Genomic DNA, 24,228 nt, shown 5'->3' with positions numbered 1-24,228 from the left:
AGCCCCATCTTTCTTATTTTTTTTGAGATAAGACCTCTCACTAAATTTAGAGCTCACCAATTCTTACATGGGACCTGGAGAGTCGAACATGGGTCCTTAGGCTTTGCAGGCAAATGCCTTAACTGCTAAGCCATCTTTCCAGCCTGTTTTGTTTTTGGAGGTAGGGCCTCACTCTAGCACAGGCTGACCTGGAATTCACTATGTAGTGTCAGGGTGGCCTTGAACTCTCAGTGATCCTCCTACCTCTGCCTCCTGAGTGCTGGGTCTAAAGGTGTGGGCCCCCACGCCAGGCTCAGAGCTCACCAACTCTGTTGAACTAGCTAGCCAACAAGCCCTGGGGACCCTTCTGTGTCCACCTCCCTAGCACTGGAATTTCAGGCACATGCACTACTACATCCATTCTCTTATGGGGGGCTGGGGATCCAAACTCAGGTCCTCATACTCGCACAGCAAGCACTTTACCCCTGAGCCACCTCCCCAGCCTCTTAGGATAAATAACTTACTTGAGTCCACTTATTCGGACTTAAGCCCACTCATTTCGTTTCCTGGGCAGCTCCTGGGTGCATTTGTGGTTTATGCCCTACATAACCAGCCATTTGACAGCATGAACCAAACTGTGTGCTGTCCAGGGAGCACACTGGCCCACAGCTCATCACAGTGCCCAGGGCTGACCCTCGAGTTCTGTGGGTGACTTCACGGTGCCCAGTGAGGTTCTGAGGTTCCTTGTGCTGTCTCGGTCAGCCATGCTGGCCCCTCTGTGGATGGTTAACCTTTCTTTCCCCACTGTGTGGGCCCAGATGCTAATCAGCAGTCCCTACAGGAATGTCTGCAGGCATGCTCTGCTGTCAGACAATGACATTGTCCTGGAGCATAGCTTCCACAGGGCCCACTGGTATTTCTCTTCCTCCTGGAATGGGGGTGGGGGGAAGATCTCTTCCTGCTCAAGTCAACACCTAACATAAAAACCCTGCCTGGGGGCAGCCTGCTGCTGATCAGCCTCAGCCCTCAGCCCTCCCAGACAGGGCTCTATTGCTGTCTGGATGACAACACTGCCCGCATCGCAGAGGATGAGATTGATTTCCAGTATGTCACCACACTGCGCATCACTCACAAAGCCCCTAGAAAATGAGACCCTGAGTCTGAGTGGCAAGGTGCACATCTTTGCTCAGTGGGAACCCTGGCAAGACCGTAACCACTGTGGCAAGCCGGGAGAGCACAGCCGCCTGGGCTACTGCTACATGGAGATGGCCCTGGAAAGACACATGGCCTGCTGGCTCTATCTGAGAAAGTGGCCTATAGCTGCCTGAGACCTGACCTCCAAGTGGAAGCTTATCTGTTCCCCTGTGACTCCGCCAAGGAAACCAACCAGCCATATTTTGTCTATGACTTTCACCAGCTCAGCCAGTTCACCAGGGATAGGTGGCTCATCTGCTCCTTGGCTTCCATTTACAGGTAACAGGACAACCAACCTTCCTGTGGCCTCGCCAAGGTGTTGTTTCTTACGTCCCGCTGTGCTAGGGACCCAGTAGGAAACTGGGCCTTTTCTCCCACCCCATAGACCTTCATGGTTGGTTTGTGCCACCACCGATGAAGAGGGTTATAGTCACAGGCTTGTTTGTATACATTCATGCAGTAATTCCCTCCTAAGTGGGTCCTGGGCAGATGATTTTGAGAACAAAGTTGTGACTTAAAAAGACCCAGCCCTGTCCACACAAGCATCTGTGATTCAAGTGTAAAAGTTCGAGGCCTAGACTTTTAGGCCAAGACTCCTGCCAACATGGCCGATGGGATGGTTCCTGTCTCCTGACTGGACCTGATGGACGTGGTTTGTCCATCTGTCCATGTACCAATTCCATGGTGATTTATACCTTTTCTTTTTTAGTTGAAAGTTATTGACATAAGTTAATTCTATAAAAATAATGGGTCTCGTTATTATGTTCTTCAATGGTGTTCATCTCCCATTCACTTCTCTTGTCCTCTGTCACCTCTTCCCAAATCATCCCTCTTCTATTTCCATGTCACACACATAAAAATCTAGATTCCACATATGAGAGAAAGCATGTTTGTCCTTCTGAGTTTTTATTTTGCTAAATGTGATCTCCATTCCATCTATATCCCTCCAAATGATGTAGTTTTGTACTTCTTTATGACTGAGTAAAATTCCATTGCATATGATACATCATATTTTCTTTATCCATTCATTTGTTGATGGGTACATAGGTTATTACACCCTTTCACTATGTAGTCTCATGGTGGCCTCAAACTCATGGCAATCCTCCTACCTCTACCTCCTGAGTGCTGGGATTAAAGGCATGCACCACCATGCCCAGCTCCTTTTTTTTTTTTTTTTTAAGACATTTTAATTTATTTATTTGCAAGCGGAGAGAGAGAAGAGGGACAAACAGAGAGAATGGAAACACCAAGACCTCTAACTCTGCAAATGAATTCCACATGTATGTGCCCCTTTGTGCATCTGGCTGCCCCAGCCAGCGGGGAGTTGAACAAGGACCCGAGGGAAGTTAACCTGAATGGGAAGAGGCAAACAGACACAAGGAAGGAGACCAAGCCGAGTTTCTGGTCAAGGCCTCGAGAGTTTATTCTTACATGTAGGTTTATATAAGGTTGTAGGGAGAAGGGAATGTAATCAGGCCAAAGATCACAGAGTTACTGGCTAATCTCTCTGTTTCTTTATCAGTTACCAGCAGCACGGCGGGGGTATCATCCAAGCATATGATTTCTTCATTTCTGGTAACTGAGTACTTAGATGAGGAGATAGAAACTTAACTTGCTAGATGCAGCATTCCTTTTTCAAAACAAAGCAAGTCAACAAGACAGTGGAAATAGCTCAGACCCTGCTCACAGAAGCAGACTAACTCCTTGAAGAGAGTAATCCAAGGTTCCTGTGATCATTGAAGGACTCTGCTTCCAATGAGCTGTGTGTTGATATTTGTACGTTTAGATTACCAACCAGAGCAGGACTCTAAATGTCAGAAAACACACCGGCCTTGCAATCTTAAAACTGCAGACTGCCAGGTCAGTCCCTTACTCCCCGGGGGACCTGGGTTAATCATTTAACCCCATTGAGCCATAGGCTTTTCCTATCACACAGAGCTGCCAATCTATAAATAAAAATAAAAACACATGCACCAGGAATTTACAGAAGGATCTGGACCTGAGAAATATTCTGTGTCAATCTTTGGTTTTCTATTTTCTATGAGCAAACTTAAACAAAGGGACATTAATCAAGTTTACCAAGGTCACCTAGTGTTAAATCTCCAGAATTAAATTACAACAAAATTGTAATGTTCTGATGAGTTTGTGGGGTGTATGTGTGTGTGGGGGGGGGTGCGGGCGTGGCTCTTTCAAAAGTTCTCACTCTAGCCCGGACTAAACTGAAACTCACTTGATAGTCCCAAGCTGGCCTTGAACTCACAGCAATACTCCTACTTCAACCTCCTGAGTGCTGGAATTAAAAGCATGTGCTACCATGCCTAGTGGGATAATGTTATGTTATTATCAGTATTTATGTACTTACGTAAATTAAAACAAAGAAATAGCATTCATCCTAATTATACCAAAATCATACACTTGCAATCATATACTATACATAGTAAATTGTATTTATAACATATTTCAAATCTCTCATGATGGTTACCTTACAAGATACTGGCTGAATAAATAATTATGTTTTCTGGAAAAAAAACCAAACTTAACTTGCTATATGGCAGTTTCTGTCAACATGGCCGAGGTTAAGCTCATAGCTCCCAACATCTCCTCCCTTCTTTTATACGAAAAGAGGGGGAGGCCCACAATGCAGCCGTGGGCATTAACCAACTGGGGGAGTAGTGACCTCACTCTTCCCGTGGGATGTCTTTTTCCCACAATCTTGGCCTTGGTACCTTTTGGGGAGGACAGGCAGGGCCTATGTGATAACAGTTATGGTACCAACCTCCATGCAAGTCAGGTTTTTCTCTCAGGGAATCCAGAAGCGGTCAGAAAGGGACCTTCCCCTGCGGTGCTTTGCCTCACACCCATGTTGGTGACCATATCGCACTCACTTTATTGTGAGCTGATATGCATAGGTCTGGATCCTATGCAGCTCCTAAAGGAGGGGTAGCTATTTGGTCATAAGACAGGTAGACCGCAGCAATAGCAGAGGTGTAGAGGACAGTAGCATAGTAAACAAGTACAGAATGCATGATCAAGGGAGAGTGGCCGCTGCAGGTGGTAGATCTTCAGTGGCAATGCCTTGATCCGATAAGGGTAGTGTAATACTATTTGATGGGGCACTCCTTTACATGAAATTCCCACTGAAGAATGAGAGTGGTAGTTAGGGGAATGATGGGCAACAAGGGGCAGAGGAGTAGAAGATGTTGGGGGTCAGTCGTTTTCATCTTGAATCTTGGGTATTGGAAACCTGGAGGAGAAAAGAGGGAGTTGCCTCAGGAGCAGGGTGTTCTTGGGCGTACATTACTGAGAACTTCTAGGCTCACTGATTTGTTTGACCAAACGTTCTGGTAGCCATCATGCAGCATCATTTTGAGTATCGAACACACAAACTGATCCACGACCCCAAATAAGGACTGGGTCTGGGCCTTTCCATTTTAGAGTCAAAGGATCTTTCCACATAGCTTTGGTGAAGGTATTTTTTGTGTTTGTGTGCCAAAAGCGATCAGCAGCTGAATTTCCCTCAGTATCAAGGGTTAAAAAGTTTAGGACATGGGCTAGAGAGATGGCTTAGCTGTTAAGCGCTTGACTGTGAAGCCTAAGGACCCCGGTTCGAGGCTTTATTCCCCAGGACCCACGTTAGCCAGATGCACAAGGGGGCACACGCGTCTGGAGTTCATTTGCAGTGGCTGGAGGCCCTGGTGTGCCCATTCTTTCTCTCTTTCTCTCTCTCTCTCTCTGCCTCTTTCTCTGTCTGTCGCTCTCAAATAAATAAATAAAAATGAACAAAAAATTTAAAAAAAAAGTTTAGGACAAACAAGGCATAATGAAGGATGTTTCTTGGGGAGCCTGTTATGGGACATAAATACCCCGTTTTTAATTTTTGGAGGGTATGTTTAATAGTTTGATGGGCTTGCTCAATAATTCCTTGAGCCTGGGGATTGTATGGTATGCCTGTAATATGTTTAATTTGTAATTAATTACAGAAATTTTGGAATTTTTTTCCAGTATATCCAGGACCATTATCAGTTTTAATAATCTGAGGCTTTCTCATGACACCAAGGCAATTGAGCACATGAGCAATGACATTTTTTGAAGCTTCTCCAGCATGGAGACTGGCAAAAATGAATCCACTAAAGGTATCCACAGTAACATGGAGGTACTTAAGATTACCAAATGAGGGAACATGTGTACATCCATTTGCCAGACCTCATTGGGAATTAAACCTCCAGGGTTTATGCCCAAGTGGGGGGCAAGTAGGAGGGTGACACAGTTTGTGCATTGTTTGACTATCTGGCAAGCTTGTTCCCTAGTGATTTTTTTTTAAATTTTTTAATTTATTTATTTGAGAGCAACAGACACAGAGAGAGAGACAGATAGAGGGAGAGGGAGAGAGAATGGGCGCGCCAGGGCTTCCAGCCTCTGCAAACGAACTCCAGACGCGTGCGCCCCCTTGTGCATCTGGCTAACGTGGGACCTGGGGAGCCGAGCCTCGAACCGGGGTCCTTAGGCTTCACAGGCAAGCGCTTAACCGCTAAGCCATCTCTCCAGCCCTCCCTAGTGATTTTAAAAAGAAGACACAAGGTTTGAGCATTAAGGTGATGTACAGAGTGAGCTGCTTTAGCCTGGGCCACAGGATCGAGCTTAAAAAGAAAGGCAAATTGGGTGGCTTTGTCAGTTATGGCACTGCCTGTGGCTAGAGGCCCAGGGAGTCCAGAATGAGCACAAATATGGCCTATATAAAAAGGGTGTTGCCTAGAATGTATGCATTGCTGGATGGAGAAAAACAGAGGGGTAGCGTTTGTGGTGGGTTTTATGTATGGCACAGTTTCTAACAGGGGGATGGATTGAGCAATATAAGCACTATCATATAAAGGGGGTATTTGGAAGTTGTTGAAAAACTTGTAAAACAGCAAAAAGTTCCATCAGTTGAGCAGAGTGGAATGGGGATTGTAGGGAAGTGGTTTGATTGTTTACAGTGAAGGCTGCCACTCCATTAGAGGAGCCATCAGTGAAAACTAGGGGAGCATGGGAAAGGGGTCAGGGGAGGTCAATGTAGAAAAAACAAATGGTTGAATTCTCAGAAATTGGAGAAGCTTGTCAGCAGGGTAGTGGTTATCAAGGGATCCCTGAAAAGAGGTGCAAGACATTGCCCAGTCGTCATCATTTTGTATTAACCACTGCATTTGGGTAGTGGAATAGGGTAGAAAGATTTTATCAGGGTCTTTATCAAATATTTTTCTGCTTTGGTCACATCCAATTTTTATTAATTCTGCCACCCATGAGGTGTAAGGGGTAAGGACTTTGGGTGGCGAGGCGGGTAAATGGACCCAGAAGAGGGGCCCCTCCTTCCAGAACACCCCAGTGGGTGTAAAGCCAGTGGCACAAATGACCAGGAGAAGAGGCTTCTCATAAGAGATAAAAGTGACCCTTTGGCTCAGAATTGCGGCCTCTACTATCTTCAGAGCCTCTGGGGCGGGGGGGGGGGGCTGTTAATGAGCAGCCTGAGGCAGGGTCGGGGTCTCCTTTGAGGATGTCAAACAAGGGTTTAAGCTCTCCAGTAGTTAGCTTAAGATAAGGCCTGAGCCAATTGATATCTCCTATGAGTTTTTGAAAATCATTTGAAGTTTTTAGATGATTAGTTTTAAGTTGAAATTTTTGTGAAAGAATTTTGTTATGAAAAAGTTCAAAGCCTAAAAATAAGTAAGGGGGTTTTAATTGAATTTTATCAGGAGCTATCTGAAGACCAGCTCCAGTAAGGGCCCTAGAAAGCTCTTGAGAGCAAATAAGGAGTTCAGTGGGATCAGATCCGGCCAGGAGAATGTCATCCATATAATGAATGATGTACAAGGAAGGAAGGCCATCTATGTCTAAATGGATCTATAACTTGGGCCACAAATTTTTGACACAGCATAGGGCTATTGGCTATCCCTCCCTTCTTTCTTTTCTTCCTTTTTTTTTTCTTCTTTGAGATAGAGTCTCAGTAGATGGCCCAGGCTGGCCTCAAACACCATATACCCCAAGCTCAAAGTTACAATCCTCCTGCCTCAGCCTTCTGAGTGCTGGGATTTCAATCTATCACACCTGGCTATATCTTCAGTAAGTAATGATATATCTGATAGTATTTTCCAACTTTAATCCCAGCACTCAGGAGCAGAGACAAGAGGATCACAATGAGTTCAAGGCCAGCCTGAGACAACATAGTGAATTCTGGGGGTCGGTATGGGGTAGAGAAAAACCCTGCCTCAAAAAACCAAAAACAAACAACAAAAAAATCTTGAAGAGCAAAGCTGGGTCTCACTCTGGCCCAGGCTGACCTGGATTTCACTTAGTAGCTTAGGGTGGTCTTGAACGCACAGTGATCCTCCTACCTCTGCCTCCTGGGTGCTGGGATTAAAGGAGTGTGTCACTATACCTGGCTAGCAAGATTTTTTAAGATTTTTTTTTTATTTATATGATGGAGAATGGAATTTCAAAAGGGAAAGTGTTGGGGGGAGGGAGGGAATTACCATGGGATATTTTTTTTATAATCTTGGAAGATGTTAATAAAAATTTAAAAATTATTTGTCAGAGAGATAAAGAGAGAGAGAGAGAGAAAGGGAGGGAGAGAATGAGCACACCAGGGCCTTCAGTTGCTGTAAATGAACTTCAGATGCATGTGTCATTTTGTGCATCTGGTTTATGTGGGTCCTGGGGAATTGAACCTGGGTCCTTTGATTTTGCAGGCAAGTACCTTAATTGCCCAGCCATCTCTCCAGCCTTTTTTTAAAAAAAATTTTTAAAAAGATTTTTTTTGATAAAGTATGTCATCTTTTTTCTTTGCTTGTGTATATGTGGGTGTAGTGTGCATGCATGTTGTGTATGTGTGTTCACATGCATGTGGCTCACGTGTGTGCAGGTGTACATGCCCGTGTGTATGTGTGGAGGCCAGAGGTTGATGTCAGGAGCCTTTCTCAATCACTCTCCACCCTATTTACTGAGGTAGGCTCTCTCACTTGAGGGCTCTTGATTCAGCTAGGCTAGCTAGCCAGCTTGCTCTGAGGAGACTGCCGCCACTTCTCAGGAGCTGGGATTATAGGTGGGTTGCCACATCCACCTGACATTTATGTGGGTGCTTAATCTACTGATCCATCTCCCTGGTCCCCTATTGTTATCTTTTGAAGTTAAAATACTTTGTCTTTTCCATTGTTTCTCTTTTGATACATTGGTTAGCAGACATTATATTGCATGATTTTCAGATATATGGAAATATTATCATTGTCATTTAAAAATTTTTAATCTATTTTCATTTATTTGAGAGAGAGAGACAATGGGCATGGTAAGACCTCCAGGTGCTGCAGACAAACTCCAGATGTAGGCCCCACTTTGTGCATCTGGCTTTACAGGGCACTGGAGAATCAAACTCAGGTCATTAGGCTTTGTAGGCAAATGCCTTAACCACTGAGTTATCTCTCCAGCCCTTGTTTTTTTTAATATTTTATTTTATTATTTTAATTATTTTTAGTTTTTCAAGGTAGAGTCTCACTCTAGCTCAGGCTGACCTGGAATTCACTATGTAGTCTCAGGGTGGCCTTGAACTCTCGGTGATCCTCCTACCTCTGCCTCCTGAGTGCTGGGATTAAAGGTGTGTGCCACCACACCCCGTTAATATTTTTATTTATTTATTTGACACACACAGAGAGAGAGAATGGGCATGCCAGGACCTCCAGCGACTGCAAACAAACTCTAGATGCATGTGCCCCTTTGTGCATCTGGTTAACATGGGTCCTGGAGAATTAACCTGAGTCCTTTGGCTTTGCGGGCAAATGCCTTAACTGCTAAGCCATCCCTCTAGCCTGTTTTATTTTTTTTAATTAGCATGCAGAGGGACAAATATTTTCATATATTATTTCATATATTATTTTCATATATATATTTGCTTCAGTTGGATTTTTTTCTCTTGCTATTTTCTCATGTTGAGGTCATTTATTATTATTACTCCATTCCCTCTCCTTTGCCTTGTTATACATGAATTAACTTGTTTAAATTTGTATTAGTCAGGGTTCTCCAGAACAGGACAGACAGAATGAATCTATGTTACAGAGGACATTTGTTAGATTGGCTTTCACAATGCATGCTGGATGTTCAACAATGGCCGTCTGCAGCTGGGGAGTCAGAACCTGGTGGCTGCTCTGTCTATAGGGTTGGATGCCTTGGCAGTCTGGACGTGGTGCTGCAGGCCTGGAGGACTGATTCCTGCAGAGCCCGCTGTTCTCCAGCAATATTGGAAGACTGAAGAAGTTGGGTTCAATGTCCATGAAGGACTGCACTGACAGGGTAGATGTATGTGCGCCCAAGCAGAAGGGCAGCCAATCAAAGGCCCTGATTCTTCCTGGAACCTCTTGCTGTGTGTAGACTACCACCTAGAAGGGCTGCACACTCTGGGGTAGGACTTCCTCCCTCAGTTCATCCTACCTGGAAAAGCCTTCACAGACCTGCCCAAGAGACAGGAATTAACCATCACAGAATCAACCTTAATTCTTGAGTCAATATTACATAACTGCATTTATGCCATTCCCAACAATGCAGCAGCCTTTTGCTCCACATATTCTCCTATATGGAGCAATCTTCTTGTCAGTTATTTTAATTTTATAGAGATTTTTAAACCCCACAAAAATATTTTCATGGCCGGGCGTGGTGGCTCACACCTTTAATCCCAGCACTCAGGAGGCAGAGGTAGGAGAATTGCTGTGAGTTCGAGGCCACCCTGAGACTACATAGTGAATTCCAGGTCAGCCTCAGCTAGAGTGAGACCTTACCTCAACAAACCAATATATGTATATATATTTCTATGGTGCTCAGGTTAGATAGATCCCAGGACCTTGCACATGCACATACTAGGGAAGTGCTTTATGCCACAAAGCTACATACAATCCCCAATCCTTGGATACTTTTTCTTTTTTAAAACATATTTTATTCATTTATTTATGAGAGAGAAAGAGACAGATAGAGAGAAAGAGAGAATGGGCACACCAGGGCCTCTAGCCACTGCATACTAACTGCAGACACATGTGCCCCCTTGTGCATCTGGCTTATGTAGGTCCTGGGGATTGAACCCAGGTCCTTAGGCTTCACAGGCAAATGCTGTAACCACTAAACTGTTTCCCCAGTCCCCACCTTTTACTTTTTTGTTTGTTTGGTTTCCTAGCCCACACCGACCTGGAACTCACTCTGTGGTCCCAAATTGGCCTTGAACTCACAGTGATCTTCCTACTTCTGCCTCCTGAGTGCTGGGATTAAAGGCATGCGCCACTACACTCAGTGGCTTGTTTTTGTTTTGAAACAGAATCTTTTTTTTTTTTTTGAGGTAGGGTCTCACTCTGGTCCAGGCTGACCTGGAATTAACTCTGTAGTCTCAGGGTGGCCTTGAACTCATGGTGATCCTCCTACCTCTGCCTCCCAAGTGCTGGGATTAAAGGCGTGTGCCACCATGCCCGGCTGAAACAGAATCTTAATACGTGGCCCATGCTGGTCTAGAATTTGCCATCGGCCTGCTTCCCCCTCCTGAGTGTTGGAATTAGAGGTGTGGCCCCAGGCTTCTGGCCACTCCCACGCTCTGCCCCTCTTTCTCGGCTCTTGTGTACATCCTCATCAGTTGTAGTCATTTGTCTGCCCATTGGCACTGATTTGTATAGCTCCAGAGTCCACACCACAGAGCATCTATTGTCATTCACAGATGCACATCAAATGATGAGAGATCAGTCTCCCCAATCGCACATCCCCAGGGAGGTGCCAGCAGCCAGCTAGGGCTTCCAGCTCCAGGGCCTGCACCAGTAACAGGCAGCCTCTGTGTGGTCCAGGCAATGCCGCAGTATGTGGGTTGTTGCCTTGTGTGTGTGTGTGTGTGTGTGTGTGTGTGTGTGTGATGATTTTGCTGCATAAAATGATTTGCACACAGGGTGCTGACAGACTAAAGCTCCTAAGTGCAAGGAAGCACAAAGCAGGAGTTATGGAGCTGGGGGGTGTGAGTTTACCACTCATGAATCATCAGCCTTAGCTTGTGGATTACATGGGTGTCGTACGAAATAAAGTGGTGTTCGGTCGGAGGCTGTGGTACATACTCGTAATCCTAGTATTCAGGAGGCAGAGGCAAGAGGATTGCCAAAATTCGAGTCCAGCCTGGATTACATAGAAAGTTCCAGGCCCGGGCTAGAGGAATATCTTAGTGGTTAAGGCGTTTGCCTGCAAAGCCAAAGACCCAGGTTCGAGTCTCCAGGACCCACATTAGCCAGATGCACAAGGGGCGCATGTGTCTAGTTCATTTGCAGTGGCTGGAGGCCCCGGTGCGCCCATTCTCTCTCTCTCTCCCTCTTTCTCTGCCAAATTAAAAAAAAAAAATGCTCCAAGGCTAGGCCTGCCAGGGTTACATGGTAAGGCCCTGTCCTAGAAAACCAAAATAAACCAAAGAGGTGGAAGTATAAGGTAGCTTTAAACAAACAAACAAACAAAGTCATGTATGAACTAGCCAATAAATATGTAATAACCAGCCAGGCGAGGTGGCCCACACCTTTAATCCCAGCACTCGGGAGGCAGAGGTAGGAGGATTGCCATGAGTTCAAGGCGACCCTGAGACTACATAGTGAATTCCAGGTCAGCCTGGGCTAGAGTGAGACCCTACCTGAAAAAAACAAAACTGTAATAACTGGAGGCTTATAGAATAAGTTGTCAGTAGCCTAGGAAGCCTGTAGGACATAACCCTATGCGGGGCATAAATTGATTATATGTGGCACTGTGTTACATGCTTTTTTACTGTTTGTCTCTTGCCTTCATAATAAATATGTTTACTTATGTATGTGCATGTGAGAGCGAGAATGAGCACTCCAGGGCCTCTTGCTGCTAGAAACAAACTCTAGACACGTGTGCCATTTTGTACATCTGGCTTTACATGGGTCCTGTGGAATTAAACCTAGGCAAGGAGGCTTTGCAAGCAAGCCATCTCCCCAGCCCATCTTGTCTTTTAATTTAACTTTATTATTATTATTATTATTATTATTATTGTTATTTGGGTTTTTGAGGTAGGGTCTCACTGAAGCTTGGGCTGACCTGGAATTCACTGTGTCATCTCAGGGTAGCCTCAAATTCATGGGCGATCCTACCTCTGCCTCCCGAGTGCTGGGATTAAAGGCGTGTGCCACCATGCCCCGTCAGCATTTTTTTTAAAGAGAAATATATTTATTAGGAAAATAAAGATGGTACTATATCTTAGGTTGTAGGATCTCAAAATTCCTCCGTTCATGTTCTGCCCATCTTGGTTCCTCAATTAGATTAACAGTGGTCAGTGAATACTCATGAAATTAGTTAACAACAGAAAATCAAGCCTGAACAATCATTTGAAATCTCATGCCTGAGGAGTTTAGGAAAAGGTTTGGGACTGGGGAAACTGAGAAAAAAAAAATCATTTATATAAGATGAATTGAGTTTTGCAGATACACTTAACCAGAAGTCTAGGAATGGCATTTCTTGTGAGGTTTTGGTATTGGACTCTGGATTGGCCCAGCTTGGGCACCAGACTCCAGCTCTGCTGCTCTTTGACCTGTGCTTACTCTACGGGCTTCCTCTTCCTCTTCCTGGTTTATAGTTGGCATAGGTAAGAAGCGTCCTTCCAAAAGGTGCATTCCTTGAAGCCTTGGCTGCCAGCTGATGGTGCTGTTGGGAAGGGAGTGAATCATGAAATCTCTGACCTCAACAGTGGGGCAGTCCACTAAGGGATTCATAATCTGATGCATTCTTGGAAAGGGGCAGAAACTTTAGGAAGTAGAGGCCTAATTGGAGGAAGGATTTGCTGGGGGAAAGGGGTTCCTTGGGGGCTATGTCTTGACCACAGACCCTTCTCTCTTGCCTGCCATGAGGGGAGCTATTCTGCTCCAGCATGGCCTTCTGTCATGATGCTCTTGCTTCATCATGGGCCCACCATCAGTGTGCCCTGGCTGTACACTGTAAACCCTAAAACCATGAGCTAAAACACCCTTCTCCCCTGTTTTCTCAAGTACTCCGTCACAGCAGTGAGAAGATGGCTGACACAGACCGCTGGTAGCAGGAGTGGGAGGTTGCTGTGACCTCCTGACAGTACAGCTCAGAGTTGCTGGAGCTGGCTGGCGAAAGAAGCGGGGAAAGTCTGGCGAAGCCAGGATTGTTGTAAGCAGAGAGCAGGCGCGGGTAGGACTGTGATGGGCAATGCCAAAGAAGTTGGGGAGCCTCTGAGACACCCCTGATGCATCTAGAAGGAGAAAAATAGGAGACCCCAGAGTTGCCCTCAGGGCTTGCTTCCCAGAGCTCATGCACACAATGACAGTGCTTACGAAGATTCAGGGAGGAGTGAGTGAAGACCCCGTCAGAGACCGGACTGGAGTCCATGTGTGCTACATTCTGGTAAGAAATGGCCACATTTTGTTCATTCTCCAAGACTTTGAGTGAAGCTGAGTTTAAAGGTGATGGTCTGATTCAAAACTAGACAGGGAACTTTAGGATAGGCCAGCACCTGAGCTGTGTGGCAAGAGTCATGCTGGCTGCTTTGAGTCATAAGTGGGAGCAAGGAGCAGGGCAGAACAATTCCTAAAACTTGTGGTTTGGGCAGAAAAGCCTTTTGAAAGGTGGGGCTATAAAAGGCATGGATTTTGAAGAGATTAGCACCATTTGAAAGCAATAGACTTCACTGGGACACTAGGACAGACTCCTGGAGGGCATCGCAGGAGCTGGCCAGACTCTACCCAGCAGCAGACACCGGGTGTGAGATTGTGAGCTCATTTGAAAGACTCCCTTGAAACGAAGCCAGGTTAGGGCGCCCTGCTTGCACAAGGCTGCTAGAAGGTGATTTCCCTGGGACTCATTTCACTATGCTCAGCTGTTTGGGCCTTTCAGTAGCCAATGTGGCTGAAGGTCCAAAGGACCCTGCTAATGCCTCTGTTGTTGGCATCCTGGTCATGTGCTGACTTTGTAGCCACAAAGAGTGCAGGAGTTCTAGAGTGGTAGACGCTTCCACCATGTTTCAAAAGAAAGCCTGGAAGGCCAGGCAATGAGATCATGGCTGGAAACCCTTGAGAGTGAAGCCAGAGATAAGTGGAGACTCCTAGGAAGCTGGAGATGCTCTCAATGGAGTGCTAAGGCCAGAGGGGCCTCTCAAACTCTTGGGAGTTCACATCATGCACCCACGTCCCTTAGATCCCATATGCGGAGCCATTTACCTTCAGCATTTACAGTTTGCCTTGCTGGATTTTGGTTTGCTTTGGTCCTGTCCTTTCTTAGCCTGTATTCCTGTTCTTTGGGATGTAAATACTCTGTGCCACTGTACCTTGGAAGGATGGGACAATTTTTTTTTTTTTTTTTTTTTTTTTGGTTTTTTGAGATAGGGTCTCACTCTAGCTCAGGCTGACCTGCAATTTACTATGTAGTCTCAAGCTGGGCATGGTGATCCTCCTACCTTTGCCTTCCAAGTGCTGGGATTAAAGGCATGTGCCACCACACCCGGATGATTTTTTTAAAAATAATTTTATTTATTTATTTATTTAAGAGAGAGTGAGAGAGGCAGATATAGAGAGCTAATGGGCATACCTGGCTTCCAACCACTGCAAATGAACTCCAGACATATGTGCCACAATGTGTACCTGGCCTCACATGGGTATTGGGGAATCAGACCTGGGTCCTTTGGCTTTGTAGACAAGCACCTTAAGCAGGAAGTTCACAGCTAAGAGTTTGTCCAGTCTCAGAGGAGACATTTATCTATTAGATTTTGGATGGAGGTAGAATCACCAAGACAAGCAGTTTTCTTCAGTTTATCATAATAGGAGGGAAGTGGGGAGAGGAGGAAGAGGAGAGAGTACAGAAAAAGGAGAGAGAGAGAGCATCTGCACCAGGGAGAGAGCAAGAGAGTGAGAGGAAGTGAGAAGGAGAGAGACAGGAAAGGAGAGTGAGAGAAAGGGGGTATTTGCACCTGGGGGGAACGCCAAGAGAAAGGAGGTGTTTGCACCTGGGGGGAACGCCAAGAGAAAGGAAGTGTTTGCACCTGGGGGGAACGCCTAGAGAAAGGAAGTGTTTGCACCTGGGGGGAACGCCAAGAGAAAGGAAGTGTTTGCACCTGGGGGGGAACGCCAAGAGAAAGGAAGTGTTTGCACCTGGTGGGGGAACGCCAAGAGAAAGGAAGTGTTTGCACCTGGGGGGGAACGCCAAGAGAAAGGAAGTGTTTGCACCTGGGGGGGAAACCCAAGAGAAAGGAAGTGTTTGCACCTGGGGGGGAACGCCAAGAGAAAGGAAGTGTTTGCACCTGGGGGGGAACGCCAAGAGAAAGGAAGTGTTTGCACCTGGGGGGAACGCCTAGAGAAAGGAAGTGTTTGCACCTGGGGGGGGGGGAACGCCTAGAGAAAGGAAGTGTTTGCACCTGGGGGGGGGAACGCCAAGAGAAAGGAAGTGTTTGCACCTGGGGGGGAAGCCAAGAGAAAGGAAGTGTTTGCACCTGGGGGGGAACGCCAAGAGAAAGGAAGTGTTTGCACCTGGGGGGGAAACCCAAGAGAAAGGAAGTGTTTGCACCTGGGGGGAACGCCAAGAGAAAGGAAGTGTTTGCACCTGGGGGGGAAACCCAAGAGAAAGGAAGTGTTTGCACCTGGGGGGAACGCCAAGAGAAAGGAAGTGTTTGCACCTGGGGGGGAAACCCAAGAGAAAGGAAGTGTTTGCACCTGGGGGGAACGCCTAGAGAAAGGAAGTGTTTGCACCTGGGGGGGGGGGGAACGCCTAGAGAAAGGAAGTGTTTGCACCTGGGGGGGGGAACGCCAAGAGAAAGGAAGTGTTTGCACCTGGGGGGGAAGCCAAGAGAAAGGAAGTGTTTGCACCTGGGGGGGGGGAACGCCAAGAGAAAGGAAGTGTTTGCACCTGGGGGGGGGGAACGCCTAGAGAAAGGAAGTGTTTGCACCTGGGGGGGGGAACGCCAAGAGAAAGGAAGTGTTTGCACCTGGGGGGGAAGCCAAGAGAAAGGAAGTGTTTGCACCTGGGGGGGAAGCCAAGAGAAAGGAAGTGTTTGCACCTGGGGGGGGGGAACGCCAAGAGAAAGGAAGTGTTTGCACCTGGCGGGGAACGCTAAGAGAAAGGAAGTGTTTGCACCTGGGGGGGAAGCCAAGAGAAAGGAAGTGTTTGCACCTGGGGGGGAAGCCAAGAGAAAGGAAGTGTTTGCACCTGGGGGGGAAGCCAAGAGAAAGGAAGTGTTTGCACCTGGGGGGGGAACGCCAAGAGAAAGGAAGTGTTTGCACCTGGGGGGGAACGCCAAGAGAAAGGAAGTGTTTGCACCTGGGGGGGGACCGCCAAGAGAAAGGAAGTGTTTGCACCTGGGGGGGAACGCCAAGAGAAAGGAAGTGTTTGCACCTGGGGGGGGGAACGCCTAGAGAAAGGAAGTGTTTGCACCTGGGGGGGGGGGGAATGCCAAGAGAAAGGAAGTGTTTGCACCTGGCAGGGAACGCCAAGAGAAAGGAAGTGTTTGCACCTGGGGGGAAGCCAAGAGAAAGGAAGTGTTTGCACCTGGGGGGGAACGCCAAGAGAAAGGAAGTGTTTGCACCTGGGGGGGAAGCCAAGAGAAAGGAAGTGTTTGCACCTGGGGGGGAACGCCTAGAGAAAGGAAGTGTTTGCACCTGGGGGGGAACGCCAAGAGAAAGGAAGTGTTTGCACCTGGGGGGGAAGCCAAGAGAAAGGAAGTGTTTGCACCTGGGGGGGAAGCCAAGAGAAAGGAAGTGTTTGCACCTGGGGGGAAACCCCAGAGAAACGAAGTGTTTGCACCTGGGGGGGGGGAAGACCAAGAGAAAGGAAGTGTTTGCATCTGGGAGGGGAACACCAAGGGAAAGGGGGTGTTTGCACCTGGGGGGGAAACGCCTAGAGAAAGGAAGTGTTTGCACCTGGGGGGAAGACCAAGAGAAAGGAAGTGTTTGCACCTGGGGGGGAAACCCCAGAGAAACGAAGTGTTTGCACCTGGGGGGGGGGAAGACCAAGAGAAAGGAAGTGTTTGCATCTGGGAGGGGAACACCAAGGGAAAGGGGGTGTTTGCACCTGGGGGGGAAACGCCTAGAGAAAGGAAGTGTTTGCACCTGGGGGGGAACGCCTAGAGAAAGGAAGTGTTTGCACCTGGGGGGGAAACCCAAGAGAAAGGAAGTGTTTGCACCTGGGGGGGAAACCCAAGAGAAAGGAAGTGTTTGCACCTGGGGGGGAAACCCAAGAGAAAGGAAGTGTTTGCACCTGGGGGGGAAGCCAAGAGAAAGGAAGTGTTTGCACCTGGGGGGAACGCCAAGAGAAAGGAAGTGTTTGCACCTGGGGGGGAACGCCAAGAGAAAGGAAGTGTTTGCACCTGGGGGGGAAACCCAAGAGAAAGGAAGTGTTTGCACCTGGGGGGAACGCCAAGAGAAAGGAAGTGTTTGCACCTGGGGGGGAACGCCAAGAGAAAGGAAGTGTTTGCACCTGGGGGGAACGCCAAGAGAAAGGAAGTGTTTGCACCTGGGGGGGAAACCCAAGAGAAAGGAAGTGTTTGCACCTGGGGGGAACGCCTAGAGAAAGGAAGTGTTTGCACCTGGGGGGGGGGGAACGCCTAGAGAAAGGAAGTGTTTGCACCTGGGGGGGAACGCCAAGAGAAAGGAAGTGTTTGCACCTGGGGGGGAAGCCAAGAGAAAGGAAGTGTTTGCACCTGGGGGGGAACGCCAAGAGAAAGGAAGTGTTTGCACCTGGGGGGGGGGAACGCCAAGAGAAAGGAAGTGTTTGCACCTGGGGGGGGGAACGCCTAGAGAAAGGAAGTGTTTGCACCTGGGGGGGGAACGCCAAGAGAAAGGAAGTGTTTGCACCTGGGGGGGAAGCCAAGAGAAAGGAAGTGTTTGCACCTGGGGGGGGGGGGAACGCCAAGAGAAAGGAAGTGTTTGCACCTGGCGGGGAACACTAAGAGAAAGGAAGTGTTTGCACCTGGGGGGGAAGCCAAGAGAAAGGAAGTGTTTGCACCTGGGGGGAACGCCAAGAGAAAGGAAGTGTTTGCACCTGGGGGGGAACGCCAAGAGAAAGGAAGTGTTTGCACCTGGGGGGGAACGCCAAGGGAAAGGAAGTGTTTGCACCTGGGGGGGAAGCCAAGAGAAAGGAAGTGTTTGCACCTGGGGGGGAAGCCAAGAGAAAGGAAGTGTTTGCACCTGGGGGGGGGGGGAACGCCAAGAGAAAGGAAGTGTTTGCACCTGGGGGGGGGGAAACGCCTAGAGAAAGGAAGTGTTTGCACCTGGCGGGGAACGCTAAGAGAAAGGAAGTGTTTGCACCTGGGGGGGAAGCCAAGAGAAAGGAAGTGTTTGCACCTGGGGGGGAAGCCAAGAGAAAGGAAGTGTTTGCACCCGGGGGGGAAGCCAAGAGATAGGAAGTGTTTGCACCTGGGGGGGGAACGCCAAGAGAAAGGAAGTGTTTGCACCTGGGGGGGAACGCCAAGGGAAAGGAAGTGTTTGCACCTGGGGGGGGACCGCCAAGAGAAAGGAAGTGTTTGCACCTGGGGGGGAACGCCAAGAGAAAGGAAGTGTTTGCACCTGGGGGGGGAACGCCTAGAGAAAGGAAGTGTTTGCACCTGGGGGGGGGGGGGAATGCCAAGAGAAAGGAAGTGTTTGCACCTGGCAGGGAACGCCAAGAGAAAGGAAGTGTTTGCACCTGGGGGGAAGCCAAGAGAAAGGAAGTGTTTGCACCTGGGGGGGAACGCCAAGAGAAAGGAGGTGTTTGCACCTGGGGGGGAAGCCAAGAGAAAGGAAGTGTTTGCACCTGGGGGGGAACGCCTAGAGAAAGGAAGTGTTTGCACCTGGGGGGGAACGCCAAGAGAAAGGAAGTGTTTGCACCTGGGGGGGAAGCCAAGAGAAAGGAAGTGTTTGCACCTGGGGGGGAAGCCAAGAGAAAGGAAGTGTTTGCACCTGGGGGGGAAGCCAAGAGAAACGAAGTGTTTGCACCTGGGGGGGGGGGAAGACCAAGAGAAAGGAAGTGTTTGCATCTGGGAGGGGAACACCAAGGGAAAGGGGGTGTTTGCACCTGGGGGGGAAACGCCTAGAGAAAGGAAGTGTTTGCACCTGGGGGGGAACGCCTAGAGAAAGGAAGTGTTTGCACCTGGGGGGGAAACCCAAGAGAAAGGAAGTGTTTGCACCTGGGGGGGAAACCCAAGAGAAAGGAAGTGTTTGCACCTGGGGGGGAAACCCAAGAGAAAGGAAGTGTTTGCACCTGGGGGGGAAGCCAAGAGAAAGGAAGTGTTTGCACCTGGGGGGAACGCCAAGAGAAAGGAAGTGTTTGCACCTGGGGGGGGGGAAGACCAAGAGAAAGGAAGTGTTTGCATCTGGGTGGGGAACACCAAGGGAAAGGGGGTGTTTGCACCTGGGGTGGGAACAACAGAGTTCGAGAGGGAAACAGAGTCTTGCTGGAGGAGAGGAACTGCTCCGTGAGGGAGGGGCCTGGGGTGATGGTCTGGGGTACGGCTAGAGTGGCTTCCTATCTCTAGGCCTGTTACTATAACAGGAGATGGCTCCAGAATCCCAGGTCAAGTTATAGCGTTCCCTTGGTGGCGTGGGAGCTAGGGGGATGGGTAGAGCCTCTAGCAGTCTTACAGACTTGAATTTTTGTTTTAGGGGAGGGAAGGGAGAGGGAGAGGGAGGGCCTCAGCCACTGAAATCAAACTCCAGTCGCTTGCACCACCTAGTGGGCACATGCAACTTTGCTCTTGCCTCACCTTTGTGCGTCTGGCGTAGGATCTGGAGAGTCGGACATGGGTCCTTAGGCTTGCAGGCAAGCACCTTAACTGCTAAGCCATCTCTCCAGCCCCAGACTTGAGTGTTTGAGAACACTTGATCTCTTAAGACTATGAGAACCCTTAGAGATGAACTGAGTGTCTTTTGCATTATGAGAGGAATATGAGCCATTGGAAGATGGGCAGAATGTTATAGTTTGGATATAAACAGCGCCCCCCTCCCCCAAGAAGCCCATGTTTTAAAAGCTTGTTACCAGTCAATGAGCTTTTGGAAAGTGACTGGATCCTGAGGTGTCTGACCTAATAAGTGGATTAATCCCTTGATGGATTCATTGTTTTAAAAAGTCTATTTTATTAACAAACTTCCATAAATATAACAAAATATCATGGTCATAATCCTCTCCCACCACTCTCCCTTTTCCCCTTCCCTTAACTCCCCCTCCACTGAATCCCTTCTTTCCATCTAGTCTTCTATTTTGATGCTATCACTTTTTTAATTTACTTATTTATAAGAGAGAGATAGAGAGAGGGATAGAATGAGTGTGAAAGAGCTTCTAGCCATTGCTAACAAAGGCTCCAGACATATGTGCCACCATGTCCATCTGGCTTATAATCAAACCTGGGTCCTTGGGCTTCACAGGCAAGCGCCTTAACTGTGAAGCCATCTCTCCAGCCCACTTGCTTCCTCTTGGGCAGGCCTTGTGTAGGTAGCTTTAGCCACTGTGAGGTTATGGATTCATAAATTGATGGCAATCAAACCCATCCTCCCAAGAAAAACCCTGTGTTCATAATTTGATGGCATTATTGAGAGGTGGTAGAAGGCAGGAGGTTTTGAGTCTAGTTAGTTAGCAGGAAGTACATCCCTGGGGGTGTGCCCTGGAAAGATGGAGTTGTCCTCATCTCCTTCCCTCTTCTCTCTGCTTTGTGGCTTCTCTGAGGAGAGGAGCCTCTGGCACCACATGCTTCCACCACCAAGCTGTTCTATCTTTAAATTTTTTTTGTTTATTTTTATTTATTTGAAAGCGATGGACAGAGAGAGAGAAAGAGGCAGATAGAGAGAGAGACAGAATGGGCACGCCAGGGCCTCTGGCCACTGCAAACAAACTCCAGAGCGTGCGCCCCCTTGTGCATCTGGCTAATGTGGGTCCTGGAGAATCGAGTCTTGAACCGGGGTCCTTAGGCTTCACAGGCAAGTGTTTAACCGCTAAGCCATCTCTCCAGCCCAGCTGTTCTATCTTGTCTCAAGCCCGAAGCAATGGATCTGGTCAACCTTGGGTGGAAACCATGCACTGAGTAACTCCCCCTTCCTGAGGTAATCCTCTCAGGTGGTTTTTACAACAGTGAGAAAGCGGACTTCCACAGGGAACTTCTTGTTTCCTAGAGCTGGCTGCCAGCACAAAGTCCCACAAACTGGGTGTTTAAAATAAATGACAGAACTATGTTTTCTCATCATTCTGGAGGCTGGAAGTCAAGCTGTAGAGAGGGCTACATTTTTTCTCAGGAGCTGGGTAGAACCATTTCCTGCCTTTACCTCGCTTTATAGTAGCCGGAGACTCTCTGCCCTTCCTTTACTTGTAGCTACAGCCCCACCATCGTTACTTGGTTTTCATCTTGTCTTCCTGCCTCTGTCTCTGCTCCATGAGGACACCAGACTATTGGATCTAGGGCCCACCTTAACTCAATGGTGTCAGCATAACATTATATTGGTAATAACCCAGTTTCCAAGCAAGGTTGCATTCTGCAGCACAGAGAAGAATATGAATTTGGAGTGGACATGATCCAAATCAAGACAGAGCTCTGGCCAGCCTGGGCCTCATGGGTTCACTCTGCTGTTGAGGGGGGTTAATAGACATCAAGTTCTGGGCACAGGATCTGGTCTAACGAGCAGTTATGTGTTCTTGGAGGTGTCAGCATTATTTTTGTGATTATTGGCCTTGTTACATGGTGAGAATCCCCTCTGCTCTCACACGAACGTGCTATTGGTCCAATTCACTCAATGGGAAACAGTGAAGGAAAAAAATGACCAGCCCTCCTGCCCATGTAGAACAATACTGTGTGTGTGTGTGTGTGAATATTATGTATTACAGGGAGAGAGAAGAGAACGAATGGGCATACCAGGGCTTCCAGCCACTACAAATAGACTCCTGATGATGTGCCACTTTGTCCATCTGGCTTTTCACATAGGCACTGGGGAATTGAACTCAAGCTGACAGGCTTTGTAAGCAAACACCTTTAACTACTGAACCATCATCTCCCCAGCCAAGAACTGTAGTTTTGTTTGTTTGTTTGTTTTTGCTTTTGAAGGTAGGGTCTCATTCTAGTCCAGGCTGATCTGGAATTCACTATGTAGTCTCAGGCTGGCCTTGAACTCATGGTAATCCTTCTAATTCTGCCTCCCTAGTGCTGGGATTAGAGGCATGCACCACCACACCTGGCTCATGTAGTATTTTTAACTAATGATATTTTTTTTTTCCTGGGAGGGGGTACATGCATGCCCTGACCCTTGTGTGGAGGTCAGAGGACAACCTGGAGAGTTTAAGACAAGGTCTCTGCTCTTCATGTCTGCAAGCACCAGCTCACCAGCTGACTCACGAGCAGCTGAGAATTCTCCTTGTATCTGCCTTCACCTCGCCACAGGAGCACTGGAATTTCAGATGCACAGCACATCGGGCTTTTTGTGGGTCCTGGAGATTCAAACATGGGTCCACATGCCTCACCCACAGCTATGACTCCAGCCCATAAATTTATTTTTCTGAGACAGGACCTCTCTGTGTTGCACAGGTGGCCTCAATATTGTGTTCCTACTTCCTATACTCCTGAGTGATGGGCTCACTGGTGTGTGCCACCACACCTAGCCTGACATTAAGTATTTTGGATGGTGCTAAGGATCAATGGCAAAGGGACTGAAATGATAGAGAGGGAGTCAGGAAAGGCTTCTCTGAGAAGGGGCCATTTGGGCCAAGACTGAATGGAGAGGAGGGAGAGGTGTGGACAGAGAGAACATCCAGGATGGAGGCGTCGAGGCGTAATGGCTGTAGACATACCAGTGTGGCCGAGCAGGGTCAGTAAGGAGCTGAGGCCGTGCAGGAGTGGGCAGGCTCTTCACTGTGGGAGTTTCTTCCTAAATCCTCCTAATAACCTGATGAGGTGGGTGCCACAACTACACTCCCATTTGCAGATGTGGAAAGAACTCTCAAGGAGCGGACAGCCTTAGCCTAGGCCCCCCAGCCAGTAAGGAGCAGGTGGCTGAGAACTCCTGCAGCCCTGCCTTGCCTGCCCTGGAAACTGATGCCCAGAGCTCAGTAGAGGGGACTGCTGCTGTCTGCCCTTGAGGCTTGGCCATGTGCTCTTTCCACCCAGGCCTGTCCACTGGGAAGCCAATAACACTGTTGTGACATGGCAGTGCCAGCTGTCTGGCCGGAATTTCGGCACCTCCCTCGACCCATCCACCAGCGGCCGGCTGCTACGAGTCTTCAGGACGGCCACTTACAGAGGCTTCATGGAACAGGAGCTGTTGGCTCAGTTCAATCCCAGGCCCAATCCAGAGATGCTGTGGACTCAGAATGGGAAGCTTGGGGCCCAGGGGCAGCAGCCAGAGAAGGCCAGCTCTGTCCTCAAGGGGCTGAAACTGATGCTGCTGATGGGCACAGCTCTGGCCCTGGTGGGGCCACTGCTCAAGGTCCTCCATCACGCCCAGGGCAAAAAGAGCAATTGTCTTCTACTGGTGAGATAAACCAAGCTTCTCTATTCAAGGGGACTTGGCCTCTTGGCCCTTTATTGACTGCACTGCTCCACCCCCAATCCCTGGCTCCCCATAGTGGCCTTACACCAGCTTCTGAGGTGTGCCAACCTGGAGCAATACTCAGGGCAACAGCATTCTAAGTCTTCTACTCAGCTCTGTTGATGCACTGGAATGGAGGCAACATTATCTATGTAGTCATGGAGGGTTGGGACCCTCACTCTAGCCTCCACCAAAGAGCCTTTCCCTCTCAATAATTATTTACTGTTTCTATAACCTTGGGGAGCAACCTGTTAGTCTTCATAACTTTCTGAGCTTTGTTTCTTAAGCCTCCCAAGCCTTTTGATCCCCACTCCTGTCCCCCAAGGGGGGATGCTTCAATGTGGAAAAACTACCCACACATACAGGGTCCCTGAGGAAATATCTACCCAGCAGTCTCCACTGTGGTCAAGTGTAGCTTCTTCATTTAGCTCACTCTCCCAGGACAAGGTGCGGTCAACAGTAGACAAGCCTCAGGGCCCCTCGGCTCTTCCCTGGGTGCCACTGCTTTTCCCTGCTTACGCCACCTCCTGCAATT

General features: G+C 48.3%; 1 protein-coding gene across 1 annotated transcript; it reads left to right on the top strand.

The window, feature by feature from the left end:
- The first annotated feature begins 743 nt into the window (after window positions 1-743).
- On the top strand, window positions 744-23,645 carry Fam187b (family with sequence similarity 187 member B). The gene is given in 5 exon segments (XM_004659913.2): window positions 744-923; window positions 926-1,113; window positions 1,115-1,278; window positions 1,281-1,452; window positions 23,273-23,645. Coding segments are annotated over 5 exon segments (1,077 nt in total).
- Window positions 23,646-24,228: the final 583 nt, after the last annotated feature.

The sequence above is a fragment of the Jaculus jaculus genome, chromosome 7 (assembly GCF_020740685.1).
Source record: "Jaculus jaculus isolate mJacJac1 chromosome 7, mJacJac1.mat.Y.cur, whole genome shotgun sequence".
Taxonomy (NCBI): domain Eukaryota; kingdom Metazoa; phylum Chordata; class Mammalia; order Rodentia; family Dipodidae; genus Jaculus; species Jaculus jaculus.
The sequence above is the reverse complement of the archived record's forward strand: the minus strand, read 5'-3'. Positions and strand labels throughout refer to the sequence as shown.